Below are 27,642 nucleotides of genomic sequence, written 5' to 3' on the forward strand. Positions count from 1 at the left end.
CAATTGTTCCCTAAAGATGAAATCGACATATTCTGCTTAGGTACCTAAGTGTAAGTGTGCATGAACATCATACTTACAATAAAAGTTAACGCAGCAAAGGTAAGTAAAACTTAAGGCGACACTAAATGCCAGCGACCTTGAGCGATATGAGTTCACGGCTGCCGGCCCGCCATCTATGTAACAAAGCCAATATTTTCAAAATTCTTGCGTGGAAAACAGATTTTATGCTTACAATCCTCGTTATTCACTACTAATCTGAATAAATAAACCTACACAAAAAAGTACAAGCTATAAGAATAACTTTTCTCAGAGAAGTACCAAAAAAATGCGTCACGCCATGCCAAAAAACTTGTTTAACTTCAAAGAAATGTGGTAGTTCAAAAAGTCTCGGCAGTGTTAACTATAACCAACAACAAGCATTAGCAACCTACAAATAAGACTTAAGGATATGTGTAACAGGATTAAGTAGTGTTCATAGCTCGAAATGCTACACTTTCACCACAAAACTTGTCTAAAAACACCATGTTTGCGTGTTTTCTGCTTACTCTTCGCCTTAAAGGTAAAAGTAAGCTGTATCATTGTAAAACTTGAAAATAGAAAACAAAAATAACAAAAACGTGTAGTTATATAGTGTACATATTCTATGAAGTGGCGCACGTTCATAAATATTGGTATTAAGATAACGTAAGTTAAGTTTTTTCAGATAACAATTGGGAAGATTTAATCTCGCCATTACAAATTGTATAGTGTTACTGCGAATTGATTTTTATCACGGTAGTAGCATGGCCTGATTCTATACGGCTCAAGATGTCAAGTCATTTTTTCGCTTGAGGTGATCCGGGAATGCTCAAGCACGGGGTCGTCCAAGGAATATATCATCTGGTTCCATCGCATATGTGCATTGGACTTCTACTTAATACAAATTTAATTTGTACCAAAATGTATGGACGAGGTGGGACTCCAACCGCCTCAATGCTCTTACCAACTGAGCTAACCACACACACACACACACACACATACTCACGCCTTGTTCCCGTCGGGGTAGGCAGAGACAATAGAATGCCATTTGCTTCTATTCCTACAAACCTCACGCACTTCCTCCACATTCATTACTCTTTTCATACATGCTCGCCGGTTGAGGGTGCTTCGGACCTCTCCTTTTCTCAAAACGTCCCCAATTTGATAGACGAATGTTCTACGAGGTCTCCCGCGACCGACTTGCCCACATACACTTGCCTTATATATTTGATGCGTCATTATTTCTTCACTCATTCGCTCCACGTGTCCAAACCATTCAAGCATTCCTTTTTCAGTCCTTGTCACAACATCCTCTTTCAAACCACAGCGCGCTCGTATTACCGCATTCGGAATTCTATCAGTCAGTCTTACCCCACACATACTACGCAGTGATCGCATCTCAACTGCGTTAATTCTGCTTTTATGCTTCTTCTGCCATACCTAACTCTCACTTCCATACATTAACGTGGCGACAAGCACTCCATTATGTACAGCCATTCGCGCTTCTATTGGCACAGTCTGACCATGTATAAAGGCATGCAGCGCTCCATTCACACAATTTCCTGCAGTGCAAGGTGATATTGAAAGGAGAGTCCTTTCAATATCACCTTCTTATCTTCCGTCTCTTGTAAAACTGAGCTAACCATCTATAAATTTTGATGCAAATTAAATTTGTATATTTAATCCCGGAAGTGAGTGATCACATATGATGAAAATAACAAATGGCTTACTCTCTTCCTTCAACAATAATGAGACTATCAGGTTGCGTCTGTGTTACCTTGAAATTATAAATAGAATGAATTGATGAAATGATTGAAAGTTATTGGGATTCAGCCGGGTACCCCGAAATAATAATAAAAAATCTATATTTATCCATATAAAAACTTATTCTTTTGTACAAATACTGTACTATTACGAAAAGTGCCAATCTTATAGAAAAGTAATAAAAAATGTTATATTACCAAAGTTGTACAATGCTGGATAATTATGCCAAATACTAGCTAATTAATAAGTTTTCTTGTGTGTCATATATTTGTTATAACTCTGTTGTGTACTAACTTAAATTAATAAATCCATTTCCAATATTATCTTACGCATTATTTACAAGCAAATACAAAGAAATTAATTAACACGATATATTCTTATCATTCCAAGTACGAACTCTTTGTGTCGACCTCTATTCAACCTTCACATCGAGTGCAAATCCATGTGTCATAAAATAATAGTTAAGATTCGTTTTACGGTAACTTGCAAGTCAAGGCACGGACTGAATGATATTAAGATTCGATAATATTCATTATAATTTTGTGAATGGTCGAGTAACTCCAACTCCAGTTTTTGTTTTTACCTCTTTGCCTCACTATTTCCTATCACGTGATCTTCTCGCACATTTGCCCCCTTTTATTAAAAAAAATGTTAAATGTACCTTTATGATTTTAAATTTAAATTTATTAAGAAAGAACTTAATCCTATCCAAAGTCAATATTCTATATTTGCAATTTTTGTGTAGATTTTTTTTTGTAGGAATTTTTTTGTGGTATAAAAAATGGATAACAAAAGATTTACAGATCTACCAAATATACAATCATATAAAATTTCATAAAAATCGATCAAGCCGTTTCGAGGAACATGGCAACTAACATTGTTACACGAGAATTTTACATCTATATAAGTATATAAAAATGAATTGCTGTTTGTTAGTCTCGCTAAAACTCAAGAACGGCTGGACGGATTTGGCTAATTTTGCTCTTAATTTATTTGTGGAAGTCCAGAGAAGGTTGAAAATGAAAATGCTCGGAATTAAATAAAAACAACGATTTTGATTTTCCTTTGATGTGTCCCCCGTCGATCAGAAATCAAATTAAAATAATAGCTTAAAATAAATAACTAATTAGAATTTTTATATCTTTCTAACTTTCTCAGGTTGTACAAAATAAACTTAATTTTAGATATGATGTGATCCTACAATAGTAGGTAGATTAACTACAATTGTCAACTATCTATCAAATTATTTTTATGTAGATTGATAAATCTTCAGTTTTGTCAAAAAATAAAATTTCTGAACCTAACCACCACACAACAAAACAAAGAATATAGTTTATCAAAAAGCTATAAATTTATTAACAGACTGTATCATAACTGTGTGTGTCTGTCAATATCAAATTGAAACCTTATAAATAGCCAGTATTTCAGGAAAACTATCTTTTTTAAGTAAGGAATATCGAGTGTAATTAATCGAAAATAATAAAAAAAAATCATTCAACCGAGCTTTTTTTATTTGTTTTAAGTTTATTTTATACAAAAGGTTAGGTCTTTTGATTATCCATTGAGGCAGTACGAAGTCTGCCGGGTATACAGGGTGTCCCAAAGTTATGGGACATGAAGGGAAAGTACCTTAAATATCGAAGATAGGCTATTTTACTGAAAGAAGACTTTGTGTTATTTTTAAAAGTTAGTAATTCTGCATTCAAAGATTTTCTAAAAATTACTTGCTTCGTCTGGGAATCGAACCGACTTAAATGTAAAAAAAAAACACCTATTCTTAAGTAACATAGTATTTTAAAAGAAAGGAACAACGTAAAATGAATGTTTTCCTACTTGGATTGGTACGAATGGACCGATTAGATGGCCGGCCAGATCCCCGGACCTTACACCATTAGATTTCTTCTTTTGGGGATACGTGAAAGATATGCTATACAAAAAACGATACGATATATATATATTAATAAAAGTAAATTTCAACAAAAAAATCAAAATAAACAACTATATCCTTTCTAAAGAAGAAAAATATTTCTATCGATAAATTATATCTATCACTACTAAATAAATGTGTGGGCTCTGTCTGTAGTCCATAGACTTAGGATATACTATGGTATAGATGAACTGACAGCTCGATAATGCAATTTTGTTTTGTCAATGTGTGTTAGGTTAAACTAGCTAATCCTGTAGTTAGCTAGTTTGACCTAAATCAATCCTCCCGCCGCAGCCCGCTCTCGCCTCTCTCTCCTCACGTCGCGCGTGCGACTCAAGCACATCTCACCTATAACTATGTATGTTACAAACCTACCTTGGCTGATACCGACTCCAAAAATAACAATAATAATAACTATAATTCGATTAATTAAATAGATTGTATAAAAATACGCAATTATTTTTATACTTTTTAGTGCATAATATTATATCTACTGTTTTGGAATAGTGTTTTTGAAGTCGGATGATTTTTTGTAAAAAAAAATTTAAATTTTTGATTTTTACTATATCTGAAGTAAGTAGATACTAATAAATTTCTCTAAATTTGTGTAGATCTATTAAATTTTGCAACGCAGCAATGAACGTAAGCGCATTGCAATTTGATTACAGACAGAAATTCTACCACAGATCGCTACCTTACTGTAAATCATTAAGAGGGGACCCGGGTCAAGCGCAATTTGAAAAATAGGTATTTGAAAAAACTATTGTCGCGCCGCGCCCGAAATACAACGATCTATGTGTGCGTGAATAGCCCGTGTTTTGTGTGAGTAATGCGTATGATGGGGTGCGCGTACGCCACAAATCCCGTTTCATTTATCAACTTACTCCGTACTCGCTCATAATTAGTTTTTGACCCTGGCTATTGATGCACGGATTTGTAACGTTGCTATACTTTGATTCTGCTCGCACTCGGCTTGTGAATCGGATTTAGAGTAATTGTTTTCACCACCGACTGAAAAATGTATGTATCAATAAATTTTAAATCTTTAATATCTTCGAAAGTATTCATTTAAATTTGATGCTGTAAAAGGCCATGTTGATCTATATTAAATGCACTATATATACTTAATTTTATAAGGATTCATGCTGTAGGTATTGCATAAATTCGCGTCGTAAATAAGCCATTTTTTCTAATATGATAAAAAATGGTTATTGTGGGTTATCACTAAGAGATAGACATAAGTATGCCTACCATTTCTGTCCTGTGTCAAAAAAATGTGTTAATTTACGACATCACATTAGAAAACTCTAAAATGATCAGTGTTTCTCTACTATGATCAACATCATTATCATTCAGCCGGAAGACGTCCACTACTGGACAAATTACCTCCGCCAAAGATAACCAGTCGGTCCAGCGATGGCCAACCTGTTCCGGACCATCTTGTGGGGCCTACCAACACTACATCTTCTATCTATTAAAAACCGCATCAATATCCGTTACGTAGTTTTAAAGATCAATGCATACATAGAGACAGACAGCGGGAACGACTTCGACGTGATGATGATACATTTTACATTCAATCACGAATGTAAAATATATATAAATATTGAAAAAGTGTATAGTGAAAAGAATGTAATTAAATCGGCTAGAATTTGATCCTGATAAGTGATATGTCTCCTGTGTATAAGTTAAATTTATAGTTAAAAAGCTGAAGAGCTTCAACACTCTACAATTGATGATACAACACTCAACACTCAGAGTGATGATGAATTGTAGGCTTTAGAGAGGCCCAGGCGTATTACTGCGTAAAATTTTGTAAAGTCTGTAAGCTACGAAAAAAAACCTCAATTATTATTAAAGTCATTGTTATACTCCTAAATCTGTACTATTTACGGTACTACTGTATGTTCGAAGTAAACTGGACAAGACAATGTTATTCGAGTATAACCATAAATGTTGTTTTTTTCGGTATTACTCCTGATTGCCTGATAAATGATGATTCCATTGTGGAAGTAAAATGTGATATAAATTGAAGAAATTAATACGAAAGATGGAATAGATAATAAAATTACTGATTTTTGTACACTTCCTAAAAACATTTTAAAAATGAAAAGAAATCACAATTATTCTTTATCATGTTTTATCATCATCAGCCGGAAGACGTCCACTGCTGGACAAAGCCCTAATTTTTTATCATTTGATTTATCATGTTTACACAGTCAAAATTATTATTTTATGGAGCCCTAAGGAAATAACTTTGTGAAACAATTGAAAAAGATGACGGATCTATGCGAAACGTGGAAGCAAATCTAGAAACACATTCTACGGATGTCTGCTACCCGAATTTATTGACCGTCGTATTCCAAGGAATGTACCTGTACGGGGAAGAGAATAACAGAAGAGAATAACGATATAATAAATTACGGTATTTTTTCGGTATTACCTTCAGAATATTATTAAAAATCACGTTATTCATTGCCAGACACTTACCATCGTGGCAATCCCTTGCCAGACACCCTTAATGTTGACGAAATTATAATTTTCCTTACGTAATAGTATAAAAGCTGATTTTTAAATATAATACTTAGGTAATGAGTAGATGATGTTTTCTCACTAGCCAGACACTTTTGATAGTTCCAACCCTTTGCCAGAAACCCTTAATGTTCATGAAATTATAATTTTCTTACGTCATAGTATAAAAACTGATTTTTATATATAACACTTGGGTAATAAGTAGGTGATGTTTCCTCATTAGCTAGACACTATTGATAGTTCCAACCCCTTGCCAGACACCCTTAATGTTCATGAAATTATAATTTTCTTACGTCATAGTATAAAAGATAATATTTTTACAAATGTTACTATTACTAGTAAACTCATAATTAATAATCTTTAGTCCGACCATAGTGGGCAGCTTATAAAAGTAAATACAAGATTGGACAATGTCAGACTAAAAAAGGTGACGATTATACCAGTTACGGGTAGCCGTCTTGAGAGGTTTAGAAATAATTCGGTAAATGCGATACCATTTTTACACTGTGGTGAAACTGCCAATTTTCACTATAACTTAGTATTGAATTGCTTCTGTGAAGAATTTGACAGGATTTTTACTCCAGTAACGGTGACAGTAAACAACAAACATTGTTTTAACTGGCCATAATGGGTATCCACAAAAGTCGTAAACGCTTATATGACCTTTTTTATGAGAAACATTACAATAATAATGAAGAATTTAAAATATATGTAAAAAAAATACTCCAAGCTCTTTAAAGTAGTTTGTCATGAAGGGAAAACACGTTTCATTGCAGATAAAATTAAAACAGTAATAATAAAGTAAAAGTGACTTGGAGTATAATTAACAATGAAACTGGAAGATCGAAATGCCGTAACACCTCTATCTGTTTAAATATTAATAATAGTGTAATAAATTCGGACATAGAAATTGCATATGGATTTGTTAAATACTTCTTCGAAATCCGGATTATTACGACCAAAGATCTTAACTCTTCACCAAAAGCAGCACATGATATGCTTAAATTACACGTACCAGTATCTTCCACTGATTTGAAATTTAAGTATGTTACAGGTAGCGATATAATAAAAATCAAATTAATTAACCTAAAAAATACAAAAGACCTATGGGGCCATTCGACTAATATTGTTAAATACATACTTGACATTATAGCACCTGAAGTAGCAATAATATTAAAATGAATGCATAGACGAGGGTATTTGCTGTATTTCATGACCTCATGAGATACAGCAAAGTTATACCTCTGTTTAAATTGGGCAGTTCTTTTGACCCTGGTAATTTCAGACCTATTTCAGTGCTGCCTGTTTATAGTCAAATTTTGAAAAACTTTTGCTTCAACAGATACAAATGCATTTTTGTAAATTAATGAACGAAAATCAATTTGGTTTCACTAGGGGCTTATTAACAATTAATGCGGGTACTAGACTCATTGAGCACATCTTTGACGCCTGGGAAGAGTCATTTCATTTGTCAGTCAGTGGGCATTTATTGTGATTTGTCCAAAGCATTTGACTGCATCCACCATTAAACTTTACTCCTAAAACTAAAGCATTATGGAGTGAAAAATAGAGCCCTAAATCTGTTAAAATCACATTTAAGCGAAAGAGTTCAGATAGTCGATGTTAATATCAAACAGTTTTCGGGTACCTGTGGGAATAGGTCTTCCACAGGGTTCTATTCTCGGTCCTTTCTTGTTTCTTACATGTATTAACGATCTACCGCTTGTGGTAAATGATAGCCATGAGATTGTATTGTTTGCTGATGATACTTCACTTATTTATTAAGTGAAGCGACGTGCAGATATTGATGATGAGGTAAACAATGCACTCTCAAAGATAGTGCGTTGGTTTGAGACGAATAATCTGCGCTTAAACAGTAAAAAAACAAAATGTTTACGGTTCATTACACCAAATACAGCGGAGGTACAAACCAACTATATAAATGACCATAGATTGGAACCTGTGGACACTACGGTCTTCTTGGGTATCACGTTAGATAAAAAGCTTCAGTGGGGTCCACATATTGCCCATCTAGCAGATAGACTCAGCTCTGCGGCATATGCCGTTAGATAGATTAAAGAGTACACGAATGTTGCGACCTTATGCGACTTTTATTTACAAAGTCACATAAACAAATTGTAAACATATAATCTACGTATCATACACCAATAATATTAAATTTACTTTATAGTCTTTATATATTCGAAATATTTTATATTGTTAATTCATAATGAATATTAAATTAATATTACTTGAAGATAGTATATAATATTATTTTAGCTGATGTAAACAAGTACTGAGTACTACACAATACATGCGCAGTAGAAATAGAAACTGCGCAGTGAAGGACCGCGGTAGACTTTACTCGCCATCTCACTCGTAATCACCCATATGCATACTGCCTCGCGCTGTCCTACAGCTACCCTACATGCTTGTCTGGCAAGGGGTTGGAATTATCAAAAATGTCTGGCTAATGAGGAAAAATCTTCTACTTATTACCTAAGTATTATATATAAAAATCAGCTTTTATACTATGACGTAAGTAAAATTATAATTTCGTGGCCATTAAGGGTGTCTGGCAAGGGGTTGTCACGATGTAAGTGTCTGGCAATGAATAACGTGACTTTTAATAATATTCTGAAGGTAATACCGAAAAATCGCACTTTATTCTTTGATGTTTTTAGATCGGTATTTTACACACTTTTAGTACCGTTTACCTGCCAAAGCCACTGCAACCCAAACTCCATAATGGACCATCATTGGCTGTAGTATGGTATAGTAATACATGACAGACATAGCTTTACCATATTTAGATTTTTTTTTTCAAATATTCTCCTCTCTACAAGCATTATCCAGGGAGAAAAAGGGGAATACGTTTGTATGGAATAACGCTGCTCACGTCCCCTCTTAAGGAGTTCCATTGATCATCATATTCGACTACGACAATTACTTGAGCTTGAAATATCCGGATAGCATAAAAATCATTCGGCCGAGTATCATTAAGTTGCTCCTGAGAATTGAAGAGTTCCGTTACTTAGTCATCGATCCCATAAGCAGAACCTAACCAAACTCTCTCCAAACTACCTTTGAAGTATATCCTTTCCAATAAAAAAGAATCATCGAAATCGTTTGGCGCGATATTGAGTTATTCGTAAATTTTATCGCGCATATAGATGCCATTGTCAGATCAGGACAGGACAAGACAGGACCAGGAAATTGCAATGGGACCACACGGGAAGCACCAGCTTTGTGTGTGTGTGAAAAACTTTAATTCTATGAATATAAATGCCATTTTATTATTTACTTTATTTAGTATGTAAATTTGTAAAATTTTTTTAATTTTTTTTTTAATTAATCGCTTAAATTTCATTTAAGCGATTAATTTCATCATTATAAAGGAAAAGTCGATATTATCTAAGAATTTCACTAACTCCGCTTAACCTTTGGTATCCAAATCGTTAGTAAAATGATCATTCAGATTTTTTTTTTAATTTTGCTTTACTCACACGTTTACAAGGGCTTTCTCAAAAATATTCTTTGCATCTGATTTTTCCAGTTAAGTTTATTAATTGAAAAGTCCTTCCAGGTGAAAATGACGAGAGACGTATATGAAAATGTTCGTAGCATCTGAATATTCTGACTCCAGTGTGATTAGAAAGCGTGACCCGTTGAGCGAATGACTTGATATTAATACTGCTCGACCAACTAATCTAAATGTTTCTTCACCGATAACGATTTGGAGTTACGGGAATGTATATACAATGTTATGTTACTTAATGTACGTTATTATAAAATCCATTTATTCGTAGGCAATAATGAAGCCCAATGTAATAGGAACTATTGTTTGCCATGACGTTTCCATGTGAACGTATAGCTGTTATAGCAAGATGTCGCTACGCGGTACCTAGTGCCTAGTACCTACATAGTGTCTAGGTACTGGGCGACACGACACTGAGAACATATATACCGCAGACCTACTCCATACTATGTAGGTATACGGGGAGCGACAGCGTTCTAGTATAAGTAAGACTAGAAGATCAATTTATTTAACGCGAAGAATGAATTACGTGTTCATATTAATACTTAAACAGTTATTAATTAACATAACACACACATTAGAGAAGTATTATTTAGTCTTCACATATTATAAAATTTATATACAATAAAAATACAATGTACCTATATATTATTAGAAAGTTGCTTATTGACTGCTGATCAAGAATCAATTAAACATTTGAGACCATTTATTGGTACTTCCCATGTTAAGTTAATATTCAATATCGTCGAATTTTTCGATGTGAGAACTTATAAAGGCACGCTAAGAACTTTATTTTGTGGACGTTTTTTAATGGAAGAGGAATACAAACGAGGGGACGGGTCATGTGATGTTAAGTGATCACCTCGGCCCACATTCTCTTGCGCCACCAGAGGAGTGCTGACGGTCTTTTAGAAAAATTTATTCACCTTTTTCTAAATAAATTAGATCGTTGCCAAGGATATCATGACATGGGAGTGACCTCCTTTCGAGTCTTCCTTAGTCGACGTGACCCGATTATACCCTAACTAGCACAGTACTGTCAATATATAGTATAATAATAGAGCATGACATCATAGTCTTATTCAGTACTCACAAAATAAAGTGCTCAGCGCATACTATGAGCGGGCAATGAGTACGTACTTAATATATAATGTAAAGCGTCACCGCGCCAGGAATCATTAGCTCTTAAGGCGACACTAAATGCCAGCGACCTTGAGCGATATGAGTTCACGGCTGCCGGCCCGCCATCTATGTAACAAAGCGAATATTTTCAAAATGAACCTACACAAAAAAGTACAAGCTGTAAGAATAACTTTTCTGAGAGAAGTACCAAAAAAATGCGTCACGCCATGCCAAAAAACTTGTTTAACTTCAAAGAAATGGGGTAGTTCAAACAGGCTCGGCAGTGTTAACTATAACCAACAGCAAGCATTAGCAATCTACAAATAAGACTTAAGGATATGTCTAACAGGATTAAGTAGTGTTCATAGCCATTCCAAATGTTATACTTTCACCACAAAACTTGTCTAAAAACACCATGTTTGCGTGTTTTCTGCTTACTCTTCGTCTTAATATAACATTTCTATTACCATTCATTTATATTTTAGAATTTTAGGAAGCGCATGTAGATTAATGCACTTACTTATATAGTACAATAATACCCGTTCTATTAAAAATCTGTATAGTAATTTAACATTATATTACACAATCAAATTCTTGCGATTAATCTGCCAACTTTCCATATACTGCATAAATTACGTGCCGGAGTGAGAAAGCTGTATGCAAGCAGCCGCGTCGCTCTTACCCTCAGCGAAAGCCTCCTGAAAATATCTATTGATTATCGTATACGTAGCGGTTGGTGTGTATACCGACTCGCACCTCGCACCTCGCCCTATATTATGTTGACTGTGACGAGTGCCAATTTATTTGAAGAACGCTCGTATACTGATCTAACTAATATGAAAAATCTCGACGTAATCATTTCTATTCGCGTTTGATTTGAAAGACATAAACATCCAATGGAATGTTTCTAAAATTTTTCGCGATTTGAAAGTAAAATAGTGAGGTATTTTCTTGTTTCTGATGTTAGTTTTCAATATTGCCTAGCTGTTGCTCCGTTTTAACCACAATAACAACCAACAATATTTTCCTCGTAGCAAATTATAAACACGCTTGAAAAAATGCTGTTAGTATAGAATTCGAGTAAGAATAGTAGTTGCTTATAATTTTCGATAAAGGCTTATTTTTTTACGGAATAAAGTGACGAGTTAAATGCTTTTTCAGTCATATGTTCGGGGCATAATGCAGTCCCAGTATGAATTCTTGGTTTAATAGTACTTATATATATTGTCTGCCTCAGGGTTCGGATTCAACCACGCTTGAAGTATTGTGTATTTTTGCAAGTTAGTTTTCTATGTTTTAAATTCGAGTAGATACTTTACTATATTTTACGAGATATGGGCAAACTTTTAAACTTCTTGTTAGATACATCGCCTCAAATTTTTTTGGTTATCTATAGCAAGTTGCGTTACAATCGGTCAATAATTGTAGTAGGGGTGAAGTGATCCATCGTGTTCCATAGTGACCAACTCCGAAAGCCCTAAAGTAAATACAAGCGTGTAGGATGTGCACTGGCCTTTAGCATTAGTGTTGCTTCTCCGTACCAGGCAAAGAGCTTGCTGCAGATCAGGCCAAGGTCCAGTAGAAGGTTGTGAAGAGATTTAGCTGATATATCTCTTACATCTACTTCTACGGTATATAAGTTTATCACGTATCGGTTTCTAGTTAATTCTTTTGTAAGACCATCTTACTTGTTGGCTTTTATTGTTATATTCACCATCATCATATCAGCCGGTAGCCGTCCACTGCTGGACAAAGGCCTCCCCAAAAGATTTCCACGGTGATTGGTCCTGCGCTGCCCTCGTCCATCGTATACCGGCGATCTTGACCAGATCGTCGGTCCATCTTGTGGGAGTCCTACCAACACTGCGTCTTCCGGTAGTGGTCATCATTCTAGGACTTTACTACCCCACCGGCCATCTATCCGTCGAGTTATGTACCCTGCCCACTGCGACTTAACTTGTAACTTTGGTTCTCCTGGATCTCCTCATTTCTGATTCGATCTCGCAGGAAGACTCCGAGCATAGCCCTCTCCATTGCCCTCTGAGCGACCATGAGCTATAGCTGTGACCCGCGACTTTGTCCGCATTTACCAGTGTAATCATATTAGTTGATGTTACAATACTGCCATATGTATAAACAAGGCAGCGTTATTGACAAACATTTTCTTTCGACCGTTTTTCTCTGACTTATTTTGCAAATTCGACTACCACGAAAAAGTCGTTTAATTTTCGGGATTATAAAAATAGCCTATGATATAGCAAATAATGTGGCTTTCTATTACAGACTAACTACCCACTACAACCTCACAAACTCACAAATATTATCTCTGTATAGTATAAGTATAGATTATGGTTTAATAAATCAATTCCGACAGCCAACTAACAACCGTTTACAAATAGAATTGCCGTGAAATGCGTATAACATTTCTCAGCCTTCAGTCTTAGTTTACAAATCATCGAAGTTGCGATTATAAATCCCGCGCGTTGGAACAGGGATGGAACTAACACACATTAAAGAAAGCGTGAAGTCAGCATGAGTTCGTTAACTGTACTTTTAATTGGTGAGTTTTGAAGAGACTGCCTCTCACTCTTCATACTCGCGGAGATCATATAACAATAAATCAATCGTTCAAAAAATATTCGTCTTTATCCGATAATTATTATAATAGTTTTTCTGAAAATAACATAACATAACTTTTTAACATAGCAGTCCGCATCAGTGGTCCCACCAGCAACAATGACGTCATCCGCAGGGCATTTGCCGCTCTTTATATGTCAGCAAATTTAGTCCTACATGTGGCTATTCTTTATCTATCGCGATGGCAAGCGTCCTGATGACATGACCCTAGTGCCTTGGTTACGGGGATGGGCGCTGGTGTGGGATGCGAAGTGTGTTGACACTCTGGCTCCTTTTAATGTTTAGGCAACTTTCAGGTGCTGCTTCGACTGTCAAAGACAGCAAACGTCACAAATATGTAGGTCTCAGTGGGTCATCATCTTTGTGCCGTGGAGCCCAGTTCCGTGGAAAATTGTCTAAGCGCCTCAATAGTGCTACTGGAAACCCAAGCGCTGGCAGCTATATCGGTCAACGGATCAGCCCAGTTTTCTAACGCGGAATTGCTGCCAGTATTCTTGGCACGCTTCCCCGTAATGATAGTCTTTAGATGTAACCATATTAAGTATTGTAAATATAGTTTATATTTTTATTATCGACTCCAAAATTACAATAATCGTAACTAGAATTAGATTAATTAATTAGATTGTATAAAAGTACGCAATTATTATTTTTATACTTTTTAGTGCACATTATATCTATTATTTTGGAATAGTGTTTTTGAAGTCGGTTGTTTTATGTTAGATTTTTTTTTATTTTATGATTTTTAGTGAATTTGAAGTACACTAACTAACAATTTCTCTAAATATGTGTAGATATACTAAATTTTTCAATGCAGCAATAAATGTAAGTAAAATTTAAGACTTTTATAGTTTTCTCTTGGATGCCAGCCCTTGGATCTGGACCAAATTATAATGGGACCACACGGGAAGCACCAGCTTTCAAATAAAAAAAGAATTATCAAAATCGGTTCACCCAGTCGAAAGTTTTGAGGTAAGAAACATAAAACAAAGAACATACCGACGAATTGAGAACCTCCTCCTTTTTTAAAGTCGGTTAAAAATATTATTGGCTATCATCGTTAATGGCCGAGCAATTATCAATAAACTTAGTCCGGCCACAAATGTACCCAGATATAAATGGAAAAAAGGCAAAAGGTCAATGGAATCCAATGAATGGTGATAGTCCCATCCAGCTTACATCCAGCGGTTTTTGCGTAATTGCGTCTTAAAAAAGACATTTTAATTTAAATATATGTAGAACTAGGTGACCCGGCAAACGTTGTTTTGCCATATAAATTGTATTGATCTTTTGCTTGGTAGTTGATAAGAGATGGCGCTAGTTGTATTCATGAGTAATAATCACACTTCTTTTATATTTTGTATAATTCACACTATAGTTTTATAAATTATAGCCTATTTGTTATTCTGGTGTGTAAGCTATATTATTGTAAAGTTTCATAAAAAAATATTCAGAAGATTTTGCGTTAAAGAAGTTCAAACATACATCCAGACATACAAACTTTTAAACATTTATAATATTAGTAGAATATTGACAGAACTGCGTATTTCTAAAAACGATACATGAGTAATGACATGAAATATGTAGTTCATAAAACTCGCTCACCTTGAGTAACGAAAAGCTATTTTTATAACGGATTTACGTCGCTCTACAAATGTAAATGCACACTTGAACTGCTACTGTTAGCGTCCGACATTTGCCGTCTGCTTTCGTCATTACTGACTATAACGCAACAAAAGACGCTAAACATAATTTGTAAAATATTACCAAATAAACTCTTTTTTATCTAAGCTGACTTCTAATATTAGGTGATCTGTTTCGTTCAGTTGTGGTAAAGCCTTAATGGTTTATGAGGCTGATAGTCCATTAAAAACGCAATTAATTACCTAATAATAGACATCAGTGGGTGAATAGTGTATATGTTTTATGTTAGTGTCTGTGATGAATGGATACTTCCTGTTAAAGGTGATGAAGGTACGATAAAAGTTAATGTTTTTGTTTTTCAAAATGGAGACTGTCATCCGCGACAAGATATATATTTATAATATTGTTATAAAGGGGATATTATTATAATATATTATTTTCATTTATACTGTATCTATCACGGGGAGTGTTTCGAAGGACTGTTTGACCCATTACCTGCCGCCGAATTCCACCTTCGCATGACCCGCCACAAATAGAATATCATCCCCACCATTTGAACTTTTGTCCATGTATAGCCAAGCTGTGGAATCAGCTTCCTTGTGCGTTGTTTCCGGAACGATACAGCATATTATACTTTAGAGCCACATTTGGCTTTTCTATACCTAGCTTTAAAAACAGACCTGTACCTTTTTTAAAGGCCGGCAACGCTCCTGTTGTTCCTCTGGTGCTGCATCACTTAACATTAGGTGACCCGTTCGCTTGTTTGTCCGCCTCATAAAAGGGTATTTATTATTCCAAACATCATCTCAGATAAATTACATAGTTTAGTCACAAAGTCAGAAATCTTGTTACCATTCTACTGATAATAATAAAATATATAAGTAATATAGATGTTGTCCTCCTCTTTATTGTACGTCAATTGTGTTATTAATAATCGCAGTGTAAAGTTATTCCAAAATTAAAACTTTATTGTCTTTATCTTACCTTTGTCACTACAGAATTACATGATAGGGAGAAGTAATTTTAAATGCTGAGTTACTTTTCATTGCGTTTGATAATAAGACATCTAAATTATACGTTGACGACCTGTATAGCCGAGTAGTTTAGCGATCCTAAGCTAGAGGTCCCGGGTTCGAATCCCGGTAGGTGCAAGCATTTATATGATGAATTTGGATGTTTGTTTCCGAGTCATGGATGTTTAAATGTATTCATGTATGTTTATATGAATTTATGTATGCTTAAGTAAGTATATTGTATTAAATATATCATTGTCTTGTAACCCATAACACAGGCTATATATGCTTAACTTGGGGCTACATAATTTGTGTAAAAAGTGTGTTAATATTGTTATTATTATTATTATTATACGTAACTTCCTATTAATTATCTACAATAGACAATAGTTTCAAGAGAAATTGACGTCAGTGAATCCAAATGAAAATGATTCGTCTATTTTAATTTTTTGTCTATTGCGCGGGTGGGGGTTCGATAACCGATTGCCTTTGAGTCACCCCAGTGCCTTTACGCATAACAGGCCTTTATAATTTTACCAGAGCATTCTTATAGCCTAAACACATGGTACAAGAGTCATGTTATATTAATAAATAATAGTTAAAAAAAAACTAAAAAGCACGCTTTATATAAAATTCAACTAAAAAATATAAAATTAAATTAAATTGAAAATAGTGTAAAAAAAATATATTTTACTGTAAAAAAAAACGTGGTGTGTAGTCATTATTATTTTAATAATATCTTAAAAAGCACCCCATAACTATTATTTATTTTAAATTTTTTAGTCAAATTAGTGTAATTTCATCGCTCCTCGATAAATCTACAAAGTTTGAACGAAATCTAGCCGTTTAAAGTGGGTCAAAATTGCGCCCAAAGAAGTCGGTTACAAACATACAGGTGAAGCTAATATAAAGCGTTTAAAAAGGATTTGTTCACTTCGCATTCGGTTGTTCTAGACGGCATGACCTTAAATAATTAAGTGCGAATCTTGGTGCTAACAAACCTACCTGTTTAGAAAACAATTTCTTTTATTTGTACTGATGTGGTATAATTAGTATAACCATAGGCATACCCTAACACTTTTCGTATGATAACTAATCTCAAAATACACTATAAGAAAATAAACAATAGACTTTTTCTACCAACTGTTTCTATTTTCGGTTGTTGACAAACCAACTGACTTACGAAGAATATGTTTGTAATTTTTAAATCAATTAGTGTTGATAAATCTAAAAAAAAATATTGTATAAAAAGTTGTAAATATTCTATAGATAAGAAGTGTTCGATATATAACGATACAAATTACTGATTGAAACTATTTTTTATACTTTTTAAAGCGTAGGTTATTAGGCTAACTAAAATACTTATATATACTTAATTAAAACGCTTAATTTTTTTCGTGTGTGTATTTTCCTGTATCTATATTGTAGTAAGTATCGGAATTTATTGGATAGGATACTAAATGTTTATTAAGATTATGTAATTAAGGAATAACGGGGCGGTTAATTTAAATTAAGTATATTTATTAGAAAAAATTGACAGAGTTACAGGACAGAGGTCTGTCGTACATCGAAGTTAAGTAGGAACTGCCCGCTTGAGTCCCATACAATTATATCTTACTTACTACCTGGGTTCTCACCCCCGCATCAGTCATACTTCGTTCTTAAAAAAAAAAATCAAATTCCAAATTTCTATATTTGATCTTAAAGTATATATACAAAATTACTTAAATCTACTTATTAAAGCAATTTACAATTAAGCCTTATATATGTAGGTATCAGAAAACTACCCTATCTACGTATTGAGGGATAAAACTTTATTATGCTTAAAAAACTAATACATGAGGTTTGTGGGGGGGGGGGGGAATCCAGGAAACTGGGAAAACCTGGCTATCTGCTATTGTACTTCGTTCTTACACTCTCAGTACTTATAATGTACATTTATGCCACGAGACAAAAATATACTTACGTTCCCACGCTTTCTAAAATATCTTAACTAAACATATCTGTTATTTGGGAATTTTTCTCAATCCCTTTATTTACAACCTTTTGAAAACAATACTTACGGCTAAGTACAAAGGTGCAATAAAACAATAAAATAGAAAACTTAAATCTAAAAATGACCATTCCACAATATTTTTAAAATAATAAATAAATACATTACATTACTATCGGCTCCTGATACTATTACTATGGTGTAAATCACGGAGTATTCATGAACCAACGTACAGTTAATGTCAATGTTCATATAGATGGATCTATTTATTCAAACAAAACAGTGCTTCTCACTATACTTGCAATACAATGATTACAAAAAATAATAATAATGAAAACTATAATTACGGTGAAGTGTACCAACATACTGGCAGCATTTCCGCGTCATATATTTAGTTAGATTATTTTAGACAATCTTTCAAGTTATATCTAATATATAAAATTCTCCTGTCATTGTGTTAAACTTTGAACTCCTCCGAAACGGCTTGACCGATTCTCATTAAATTTTGAGTGCATATTGGGTAGGTCTGAGAATCGGACAACATCTATTTTTCATCCCCCTAAATGTTAAGGGTGGTCCACACGAATTTTTATTTTTTTTTACATTTTTTTTTTAATTTGTTTGATTATGAGTCAGCATTAAAAATACATACTTCAACTTCACCCATCTACGATCAACAGTTACTTTTGTATCGCGATTTTAATACCGGCAACACAACGTTTGCTGGGTCAGCTAGTTTTTTTATAGAAGACTCGCTGTTACCCGTGACTTCATCTATATTTACCTGTGAAACCATTCGTTGGTGTTCCAATGCTGCCACATGCATATATATATATACAAAACAATTATAATATTATGTATACCTATCTCTGATTAGTTACCGTTTCTTACTTAACAAATCTCTTTGTCTCTGTCTCAAGTGCGTTGCCAACCTTATAAAGCGTCGCAAAAACATATATAATATGAATTTGAAAACCGAGGACATATAATAATATTATTGGTTGAGTTATTGTTCATCTGTTCTTATTAAATATATCAAGGGTCAAACCAAAGCTCAACGGCGCCATGAAGCTTTTTTAACTTTTTGGTAACATTAATTCAAAGACATTAACCAAAATCGATTACAGTCACAATAGATTCGCTTTGTATTTTGCTGTATTTTCGTTACAGATGCTCGTCTAGTATATTTAAATTGTATGAATGAAGAACACAGAACAAACTCTGTATTCTGAGGATTCCGAAGATGGTACAATATAAGATCACAACTCGGGATATGACCCGTTTCCCAGCGCACTTACCCACCTACCTTACTACCTCAGCTAAGTTGTCGTTCATAAATTACGTCACACGTTAAGGAGGGGGCCGACTATGTGTATGTAGGGGGGCTAAGTCATTCTTCTTCATTCGACTTCCTAATATGCAATTTGGGGCTAAGCAGGTTATCAACTGTAAAGTAGATCCTGAGAGTTGAACAAGACAAACACGATTGACGGATCAAGCTGGGGCGTATCCCGAGGCGCGATATCTGCCGCACCGTATATAAATTTGGTTAATTTTTTTTTATTTAACCCCAGAAGTGAGGAATATCCTCTAGAAACAACAAATTGTTTAAATTAACTTATTGAAAAAGATGTAGGGATCTACAAAATTATCCACGTATTATATATTCGGTATAAATAGTTCCGACTCAGTAAAGTCAAAAAGTGTTACACGTTATTGTGAGATTTTACTACGACTTTCCAAAGCACATTACAAAATGAGGTTTTAAATTAATACAAATTAAAATTTGACTCAAAAAAGTTTGTTATTCTGTTAAATTGTAAACAAGTTATCTAACTGTTTGGTCAATACCATTAATTATTCTTATAATATTGTTATTTCGTTTTTAATTGTGTTGACCTTTATATGGTGGATAATATACAAAGTAAATATTAACTTATCATATTACTACCCGGTTACATTATCTCTGGACCAAACGTCAATGACGTCACAACGTCACTTTGTTACGGTGTGCATAAAAAGCATCAAAAAAAATATTATATAATTATATATATATAAACTAATGGACCCGACAGACGTTGTCCTGTATACACGTCTTAAATTTGAAAAATCGGTCCAGCCGTTAGGAGGAGTTCACTTACATACAAAACATTAGCAGGAGAATAATGTTATATGGACGGAATTGAGAATCTAAACCAATCTCAAATTCACTGGAACACACAAAAACAATCATTAAAATCGCTCCAGCAGCTTAGGAGGTAGTTCAATTTTGAATCTGAACCATTCTCGAATCCACCTGAAGACACAAAGAAAGTTTCATTGAAATCGGTCCAGCCGTTTAGGAGGAGTTCAGTTACAACAGACGCACAAAAGAAATATATATATTAAGATGTATAAATAATATTAATAAATACTACTACTAACTAACTACAATTAATTTTCTGTATTATTGCTTGAAGTAAAGTTGTTGTGTAGTGACACTGATTATTAATATCATTATAACAATGAAACATCAGTGTAAGAATCTGTTAATAAGGTACAAAAAGTATTTGATTTTCTGACAGAACTGAGATAGAGACAACAGAAACTACAGAACTATTAACAAAAGAAGTCAAAACGTCACAATGAAAACGTCACAAACAAAGCAGTGATGGCATGAAGCTGTCTTCATGCCATCACTGGGGGTGAAAGAGGTGAAAGAGGTAAGGGAGGAGGCCTCACGGTTTTTGTTTTTTTTTGTGGTCCAGCGAGGTCCAGAGATATTTTAGCCGTGTAGTTTATAAATATTATGATGTTAACACTTCGATTGTTACTTGATATAAGAATTTTGACTTTTCCAAAATGCGTCAATTCGGACTTTCTATATATGTATAATATATCGTTAAGGCGACACTAAATGCCAGCGACCTTGAGCGATATGAGTTCACGGCTGCCGGCCCGCCATCTATGTAACAAAGCCAATATTTTCAAAATTCTTGCGTGGATAACAGTTTATATGCTTACAATCCTCGTTATTCACTACTAATCTGAATAAATGAACCTACACAAAAAAAGTACAAGCTATAAGAATAACTTTTCTGAGAGAAGTACCAAAAAAATGCATCACGCCATGCCAAAAAACTTGTTTAACTTCAAAGAAATGTGGTAGTTCAAAAAGGCTCGGCAGTGTTAACTTTAACCAACAGCAAGCATTAGCAAACTACAAATAAGACTTAAGGATATGTGTAACAAGATTAAGTAGTGTTCATAACTCGAAATGCTATACTTTCACCACAAAACTTGTCTAAAAACACCATGTTTGCGTGTTTTCTGCTTACTCTTCGCCTTAAAAGGCATAAAAAGGCTAAAAGGCATAAAAGGCATTTATTTTCTCAAAATTGATTCCTTTAGAATTCTTTTTGATGTCATTTCTTATAGGTCTTGATGAGAAAACCGTAAAGTTTGCATTTCTAGGTGATTGGGATCAAAAGCTATTCAGACTCAAACATGAACATGAAGTTTTTTCTAATTTTTAACTATAATTCCATATGCTTAACTTGGCATGTATACACGGGCAGGAGACACGATCGTTTTAAAAATAATAAAAAATTTATGGAAATATGAAATGGATGAACCACTAGATGTTAACAATGTGGTATTAAGAGTTACACAACACAAAACAATCAATTGCTTACACTAAGAGTACTACAAACTATAATTTGAAAAACAAAATTTTATGAACGATGCGGGACTCGAACCCACGACCTCCGGCGTTCTCCGGCTCTAAGTAAAATTTATAATTTTGACTAACGGGGGTGTCAAAAGCGATCAGTGGAGCCCAATAGTTTTTAGTACATAAATTATTAGCTTGGATCATTTAGACTGTGACAGGTGTGAAAACGTCGAAAAATTGAGTTTGACAGTTACCCTCTAATTTCGACCAATGCACGCACACTAACACAAAATGACATACCTACGTTTTAATACTATAATATCATTGCCTACGAATCCCGAGTGTAGAATGTAGCTTGTCACGCACACTTAAGTAATAAACCTGGCCTTTAGAGGCTCTGTCTAGATGTATAAATTATATAAGATTATTAGTACATAATGCAACATAGAAAAAATGGCACTTAATAAATTTTTATTCCGTTAATTTTGTTCAAAGTGATTGTGAAGGAGAATTCTTTCACCTAGTTACATCATTTATCAATAGATACCTCCATACGAAGCAAGTATCAATTTGCATTATTACTAACTTAGTATTTTGATGAATGTATTATTTATATATTGTACAATCAATAACAACGCAATGAATTGTTCATTTATCTATTCTATCTATATTCCATAGTGACTAAAGAATATTACAGAATGTAGTGACTGGAATCATGCAATGTAAGTAGGTATAATGTCTGAGCCTGTAGCTGGGTGGGAACTTTGTTATTTGTAGGCTTAAAGCACGCTAAGGTTACCAATCTTATATAAATATATCAATCGTAGTATAACTAGATTATCTTAATACTAATATTATAATAAAATGTCTGCAGCAGAATAAACATACGACAATATAAGCATGAAAATTTAATTTAAGAAATAAGTATTATTATCAAGAAACGGTCTGCGCTTGCGCGAACAACGGACGACGCCGACGGGTGTGCGGGGTGAGGAGGGTCGCAAGGACGGGGAGCGGCGCGCGCGAGGGCCCGCGGGGGGAGCAACGTCATACGAACAACGCAACTATAACCCAACCAGTTTGAAAACTCGGCCAGACACGCTTAACTTGCCGCGCAAACTGGCTCTCCAGATAAAGACGTGTTAAAACTTGCCTGCGTCGGTTGAGTCGACGAACACAATTACTCGAGGTAGGAATACAGACTACAGAGTTCACTGCAGTAAAGTCGAGCTACTGTCGCTGTTGCTATACAATTAAAATAAACTTTATCGTAGTGAATAACTTCAGTTCGAAATATAAAAGCGTAGTATCAGTTCAGTAATTAGATAAAAGTAATATGTATAAAAGTGTATTTGTGGATCGTCTTTATCAGAGTAAGGTTGAAAATAAATAAATAGGGAGCAGTGTGTATGTACATCTTTGTGAACCTTAACGTGATAGAAATAGGAGTGAACTTTGTGTAACTTGTATTGACGTATGATTTAAAAGTTGACTAAATATCACATCAGTGTTGAGTGGTGATACGTTTTAGAGTTAGCAACATAGAGAGAGTGGGTTGTATGATCATCATGGATTGGAAGATATGGTGGCAAGCGAATGTGTGCCGGTGAAGTCGAGGCCATAGCGTTTTATAACAGGTACCGGTTTTGAATAATCATTTTGTTTGATTTGTAATGTTGCTTGTCAAACTGACCGTGGTATTTCGATATTTCTCGATAACTAACTATAGGATACCAGTGGGAGGCTCCTTTGCACAGGATGCCGGCTAGATAATATGGGTGCCACAACGGTGCCTATTTCTGCCGTGAAGCAGTAATGTGTAAGCATTACTGTGTTTCGGTCTGAAGGGCGCCGTAGCTATTGAAATTTCTGGGCAAATTAGACTTAATATCTTATGTATCAAGGTGACGAGCGAAGTTGTAGTGCCGCTCAGAATTTTTGTGTTTTTCAATAATCCTGAGCGGCACTGCATTGAAATGGGCAGGGTGTATCAATTACCATCAGCTGAACGTCCTGTTCGTCTCGTCCCTAATTTTCATAAAAAAGAGGTCAGTAGTAATTAAAATATTTTCGTATCCGCGCTGTGGTATAATGTCTATCTATCGAGGAATAGCTAGCGGGTTCGAATACCACTGAATCCGTTTAATATTTTTCTGTTCCTCATGTCTATGACGAGGACAATTCACGACCTCTCAAAAACTTCCATCAAATACTAACGAGATTAAAGGCAACACCTTGAAAATGGTATGAGAAATAGGGACACAAAAGTGAAGGCCAAACTCGAAATCAAATACAGGAATCTATTATATAAAAGAGAATGTTTGTATGTAAAACACGAGAACCGTTGACAGAAAATTCAAAAAAACACCTCACGTAATTTATGGACGCCCCCTTACGTGTTGAATAGTAATGCCTAAAAATAAATACTTTTTTTACGTAACCACTATTCTTTCATTGATTTTTCATCATTATAATAATAATCATCGTCACAACACAACATCTTTATAAATACTATATTACCAAAAAAATCGTTGTTTATTTATTAATAATAATATCTTAGTGATGCTTGTTTTGCACACCGTAGCAAAGTGACGATGTGACGTCATCGACGTCTGGTCCAGACATAATTTAACCGGGTAAAACATACACGGACATTATATCATAATATTTTAGATCATATTTTATAAGCTAGAAAGACTATGACAGCTGTAAAAACGTCAAAAAAATTTAGCTTAGAACTAACCTCTATTTTGATCAATGGACTCACACTAACACAAAGTGTCATACAAATCGCGAGTGTGAGACGTACCTTGTCACGCACACTAACAGGAATATTAGTCCTGGAGGTCTATTACCAAAATCGAAAGCTGAAGTTTCGGTCCGAAACGAAAGAACGACGAAGTTCGAATTAAATCGTATTACCAAAGTACTTCGGATCCGAATAGTGCGGACGGATTTCGTTTCGGAAACATAGAAATAAATATAAAAAGTTGTAGTCTTGATCATAATAATGTCAAACAACGAAAAAGTAAATGTCAAGTGAATAAGGTAAACGAAAGACAAAATGTCTAATCGCGAACTTCGTATCCGAAACACTTCCATAATAGGAAAATGTACGATCCGTCAACCGAAACTTCGTGTTTCGATTTTGGTAATAGGGCTCCTGACCTGTTTTTATCGGTCGTCTAACAGCAACAGACTCTATCTAGACTTATAATTAATTATCTAGGTATAATATTATTATGAATGGACTGTTATAAACGGTATTGACACCATTTAACCATTAAATATTTTCATTTAAATCCAGATTTTAAACTGCACTAGGTAATCTTTTTTGGCAAACATGGCAAACCCCAATACAAGCAATTTTTTTGCAATATAGTGAAAGTTAACTAATTATTATTTTTTTTAATTTACAGTTAACAATGGACCACAATAATTTGGCTTTGGATCACAATCCGGATGCAAAACAAAACTTAGACAGTGATCAAACACAAACAATGCAGAAGGAAAAAGAGGATGGCCTTCTTGTGATAAAAGACGAAAAATGTGACAGTGATGGAAATAGTGAAGTTAGTTGTAATGATGAACATAACAATGTCAACAGTGATATCTATCAGTTTTGTGAGAGAAGTGACAGCAAAGAAGATTATGCTGTTAAAGCGGATGATAATGACACTTTAAGTGACATAGATGATATCAAAACAGATACTGCATCAGCAGACAGTGAAGATTCCGCGCTTGGTAGCCTTCCTTCTGATGGTTCTCTAAATGATAGAGAAGAAGATGTACAAGATCGATCTGATGGAAGTGATTCTGGTATTGGGTCAGAGACTGTTGAACACATAAATTACCATTTACCTGAACCAAGTTCATGTGATGCAGGACCTAGCCTAGCCTGTAACATGCCTAATTATGAAAACCCCATATCTGACAAAAAGAATGACGAAAATAGTGGCCATAATGAAAATATTGATGTTAAGAGACCTCACAAAAGTAGCCTTAAAAGGAAATGTGATGATGAATGCATTGAAGAACCACTTCTTAAAAAAAGAAAAGAAAATATTAAGTTTGATAATGTTACTGTATATTATTTTCCAAGAGCCCAAGGCTTTACCTGTGTGCCATCCCAAGGTGGGTCCACTTTAGGAATGGAATGGAAACACAGTCATATACAACATTTTACACTAACTGAACATGCTTTGGAACAAAGAAGGTTGCATAGACAAATACTGCAACAAATAAAATTAGAGCGCCATTCCGGACAGGGTGTCTCTCTTTCCTCTAGTGAAGAAAGTGATACTGAAGAAGAAGCAAGTGACATTTCTGAGTCAGAACTGGACCTAGACAGTTATTACTTTCTTCAACCAGTACCTACAAAGCAAAGAAGAGCTCTATTACGAGTAGCTGGTGTAAGAAAAATTGAAGGGTTTGAAAAAGATGAGTGCAGAGACATTAGAACATCTAGAGAGTTTTGCGGTTGTGCTTGTAAAGGTGCCTGTAATCCACAAACATGTTCGTGTAGCCTTGCAGGTATTAAGTGTCAGGTTGATAGACTTAACTTTCCATGTGGTTGTACAAGAGATGGCTGCTGTAATACGACAGGGCGTATTGAATTCAACCCAATAAGAGTACGAACACATTTCATTAATACACTTATGAGATTGGGTCTAGAGAAGAAAAACGAAGAAAGCAGAGAGGCTGCTAAAAGACAATGGGCGGAACTTCACAGCACAACTACTTCACCTGTATGCTTACCTAACCCATTTGAAACCACTTGCAGTCAAAATATTGAAAACAAAACATTACACAATCAACACTCATTGCAAATTACAGATACACACATCATTTCAGGCTTTAGTAATATACATTGTAATTTGAGTAACAGTTCCACACCTCTCAACATAAATGATGGGCATATCAATCAAAGAATGGGTAATGATCTAAACACATTAAACTTTGAAGAAAAATCACAACACCATGATCATAATACCTACACTAATAGTATTCTACAAGGAAAAGGACCACCTTTTCCTATTTCAAACACAGCTTACAACAATTCAATACAAAATAATATACAAAGTTATCCATGTGATCTAAATCATTCTTATGATCAACAACATTCCGAGAATAGCTCGAAAGTAACACAAAGCTATTCAGCGTCTAGTTTTGAAGAATTCGCCCAGAGTTCACACATATCAATGTTCAATTCTTATGGTCACATGTATTCTACAGACTATATGCAAAAAGTTAATACAGCGGTACCGGGCCACAGTATACATTACCAAAATATAGCACAAAACCCTTACGATATGTATAAGAATAATGAAAGTGCAGCGGCAAACAGATTGGAACATAACTATCACACACCATTGACAATGCCATATCAAGCTAGTAATAAGTTACAACCAATTGATGAGAATTGGTTTAGTCACAATACCCTGTTAAATCTGGATAATAACTCGGAACAAACAACACAAGATGCAACGGAAACATCTGATGCTCTTGATGCTCCACCTGAAAGTGACACTGCTGAACCAACAGAAAACTTTGGAGAGCTCATTAAAAAAACAATGGTAGAGTCTGTTACTGTGTAGTTTAAATAATTGTTGTATTTAAAAGTTTCAATTAATAAATATGTTATTAAGTTTTTAATTATATTTATTGTATTATGTCATTTTGTTTGATTCTTCTGCATGTACTTATATTTATTTACCTAAGTCAACCTTTATCTGAGAGATAAAGTATCGATTGATAAGCAATAGGCACATTTAAAAGTTAATACAATTAGACTTAAAATAATAT

General features: G+C 34.5%; 1 protein-coding gene across 3 annotated transcripts in view; it reads left to right on the top strand.

Moving 5' to 3' along the window:
* The first annotated feature begins 15,230 nt into the window (after window positions 1–15,230).
* The window catches only part of LOC126969213 (uncharacterized), a 64,686-nt gene continuing 52,274 nt past the window's right edge, over window positions 15,231–27,642 (top strand). The window contains exons 1-2 of one of the 3 annotated variants that reach the window (XM_050814542.1): window positions 15,338–15,509; window positions 25,257–27,511. In XM_050814542.1, coding sequence (XP_050670499.1) covers window positions 15,462–15,509; window positions 25,257–27,434 — 2,226 coding nt within the window. In that variant the 5' untranslated portion in view covers window positions 15,338–15,461 and the 3' untranslated portion in view covers window positions 27,435–27,511. Of the gene's footprint in view, window positions 15,510–22,962; window positions 23,475–25,256; window positions 27,512–27,642 lie in introns of those variants that run through there. The other 2 variants (XM_050814543.1, XM_050814547.1) reach the window with 2 other exon arrangements.

The sequence above is a fragment of the Leptidea sinapis genome, chromosome 17, assembly GCF_905404315.1.
Source record: "Leptidea sinapis chromosome 17, ilLepSina1.1, whole genome shotgun sequence".
NCBI classification, from domain to species: domain Eukaryota; kingdom Metazoa; phylum Arthropoda; class Insecta; order Lepidoptera; family Pieridae; genus Leptidea; species Leptidea sinapis.